The sequence below is a fragment of the Gavialis gangeticus genome, unplaced genomic scaffold (assembly GCF_001723915.1).
Source record: "Gavialis gangeticus isolate Ggan-Ray unplaced genomic scaffold, GavGan_comp1, whole genome shotgun sequence".
NCBI lineage: Eukaryota > Metazoa > Chordata > Crocodylia > Gavialidae > Gavialis > Gavialis gangeticus.
This window is the reverse complement of record NW_017729024.1, coordinates 164,118,603-164,121,006: the sequence shown is the minus strand read 5'-3', so window position 1 is coordinate 164,121,006 and position 2,404 is coordinate 164,118,603. Positions and strand designations below refer to the sequence as shown.

At 57.1% G+C, this 2,404-nt stretch overlaps 1 protein-coding gene across 1 annotated transcript in view; it reads left to right on the top strand.

The window, feature by feature from the left end:
- Positions 1-246: 246 nt before the first annotated feature.
- The window catches only part of TESK1 (testis-specific kinase 1), a 12,180-nt gene continuing 10,022 nt past the window's right edge, over positions 247-2,404 (top strand). The window contains exons 1-3 of the mRNA XM_019518023.1: positions 247-599; positions 1,629-1,677; positions 1,903-2,049. Of these exons, the coding sequence (XP_019373568.1) occupies positions 505-599; positions 1,629-1,677; positions 1,903-2,049 (291 nt within the window). The 5' untranslated portion in view covers positions 247-504. The remainder of the gene's footprint in view (positions 600-1,628; positions 1,678-1,902; positions 2,050-2,404) is intronic.

Genomic DNA, 2,404 nt, shown 5'->3' with positions numbered 1-2,404 from the left:
GGTACCATCCTGCTGCTTATGGTGCTGACAGGACCAGTCATGCTAGCAGGGCTGGTATGCACAGCGGTGCGGGGGTGCAGACTCTGTGCCAGATGGCAAAATTGAGGCACAACTAGAACGGGATGCAATGCTGTGCTGGAGCCAGGCAGCACTGATAGCACAAGGCTGGGACAGGAGTGTGGGGAGCCTGGAGCCCTCCCAGGGCATGGCCGTCCCCTCCCTGTGCCCTGGCCCTTCACTTGGAGTCACTGCCTCTTGTCCCCTCCTTCTGCAGTTGATGCCCCCCCCCCAAAGTCCCCTGAGGGCCAGGCATAGCTGGTCCCTTGCACCCATGGGACTAGGTCTGCCCTGGTTGGGAATAAAACAGCCTCCTGGGGAATTGTGAGCTGGGTGGGAGGCATCAGAGCCCATGTGTGAAGCCCCCCAGCCTCATGACACCGACACCAGCATCATGTGCTTTCCCCCTTGTTCCTCCAGGTGCGGCACCGGCAGTCAGGGCAGATCATGGTGCTGAAGATGAACAAGCTGATGAGCAACCGGGGCAACATGCTGCGGGAGGTGCAGCTCATGAACCGCCTCTCCCACCCCAACATCCTCCGGTGAGCCCCCATCCAGACCAGCCGAGGTCCTCCATCCTGTCCCTGCCTGCTGGAGTCCCCCACCCCATCCCCACCAGCAAGGATAAATTTAGGATTTTGAAAAAGGAGGTGCAGAGGGCATGGTGCCTCATCACATAGACCACAGCACAGTTTTCCCTTGTTAAACAGAGACTAAAAGCTTTAATAATATGCATGGGTCCAGCGCTATAAGATCAAAGCAAAGAACAAATGCAACTTTGTTGAAACAGGGCTATATGTTAGGTTTAAGAAACATAAACTAGGCAAAAAATTGTCCATAGATAGTGTTGCCAGTCCTGGTGTTGTAATTAAAGGTACATCTTTCAGTCAGTTTGTCAAACAAGATCTAGGCCTCTCAGGCGTCTTGCCAGCACCTCCAGTACTTCACTGTTAGTCACGTCTGCACCAGAGTTTGTATGACTGCCCCTGACTGAAGGTTTTTAGCTGGGGCTAAAACCAGTCTGCAGGGCTGTGATATAGAAGAGACGTGACAGGGAATGGCAAAAGGGCAGCAGCACTGCAGAAGAAAGGAGAGGTTGAGTAGCACAACATAGAGTCCATGAAAAAGGAAAGAGGGTTGTTCATGCCTGTGAAGTGGAGAGATTAGGGAGATGGCAATGAGCCCTGAAGTCAGTTGCAGTCATGCCTGCATAGAAAAGTGCTGCCTCTCCCTTGCAGCTGTTAGAGTCTGGGTGGAGCCCTAATTAAAGCGGGTTTGACTGCACCACTGCCCCCCTGCATCCACCCCTGGCTGCCAGCCCCTGCCCACCACCCAGGCCCCATATGGGCCTGATCCCTGGCTGGGAACAGGGTATATGGAAGGATTCAGCACTGGGGAGAGAGAAGGAGGATTGGTTCTGGCTGCCATCCTGCCCCAAGCTGGGGGTCTCCAGCCCCTGCCTGAGGGTGCCCAGAGCCTCTCCGTGTGGCAGCCTGGCACGGTGCGGCTGTTCAGAATGTAGCATCCCAGTCCTGCTGGCTTAACCCCCAACATTTCTCTTTGCACCCCAGGTTCATGGGTGTCTGTGTGCACCAGGGGCAGCTGCATGCACTCACAGAGGTAAGAGTGGGTACCTTGGCGGGGGCTATGCCCATGATACAGCCCGAGGTTTGCAGGGGAGGTGCTGGGTGCAGGAAGCATAGATGGATTGTTTTGGCCATGGGTTCCCTGCTGTGGCTCGGACTGGGAGGAAGTGATTGAGGGGGGGCAGGTGGCACAGAGATTGTGGCGAGGCATGGGAGGGAGGTGGGCACAACCCCATGTCTGTTGCCTGCCCCTCTTCAGTACATCAATGGAGGAAACCTGGAGCAGCTCTTGGACAGCCCAGCCCCCCTGGCCTGGCCCATGCGCATCAAGCTGGCGCTGGACATCGCCCGTGGCCTGCGCTACCTGCACTACAAGGGCATCTTCCACCGCGACCTCACCTCCAAGGTAAGGCTGTGGCCTCCCCTGACCCCATTCCCAGGGCCAGGCCTGAATAGGGGGAGCTGCCATGGCCTTGAGGCTCCCCTTCGCCTGTCCCAGTCCACAGGAAGTTTCTAAGCCGTGTGGCCCTTGGAGAGCTACAGGAGCACCTGGGACTAGCTTCCTTGGAGGAGGGAGATGGCCTTGTGTGCAGGTGGCCCCATGAGCCGGAAAGCAGTCTTCTCCCTCCTGTTGTTGCAGATGTCACAGGGGGTTTTGCTTCCCCCAGAGGCACTGGGTACTGTCTGCAGCCCAGGTTGGGGATGAGGACTGGGCTGTGCCAATGCTTTTGCTGCCACCAACCCCGCAGGGTCCTGGCTAG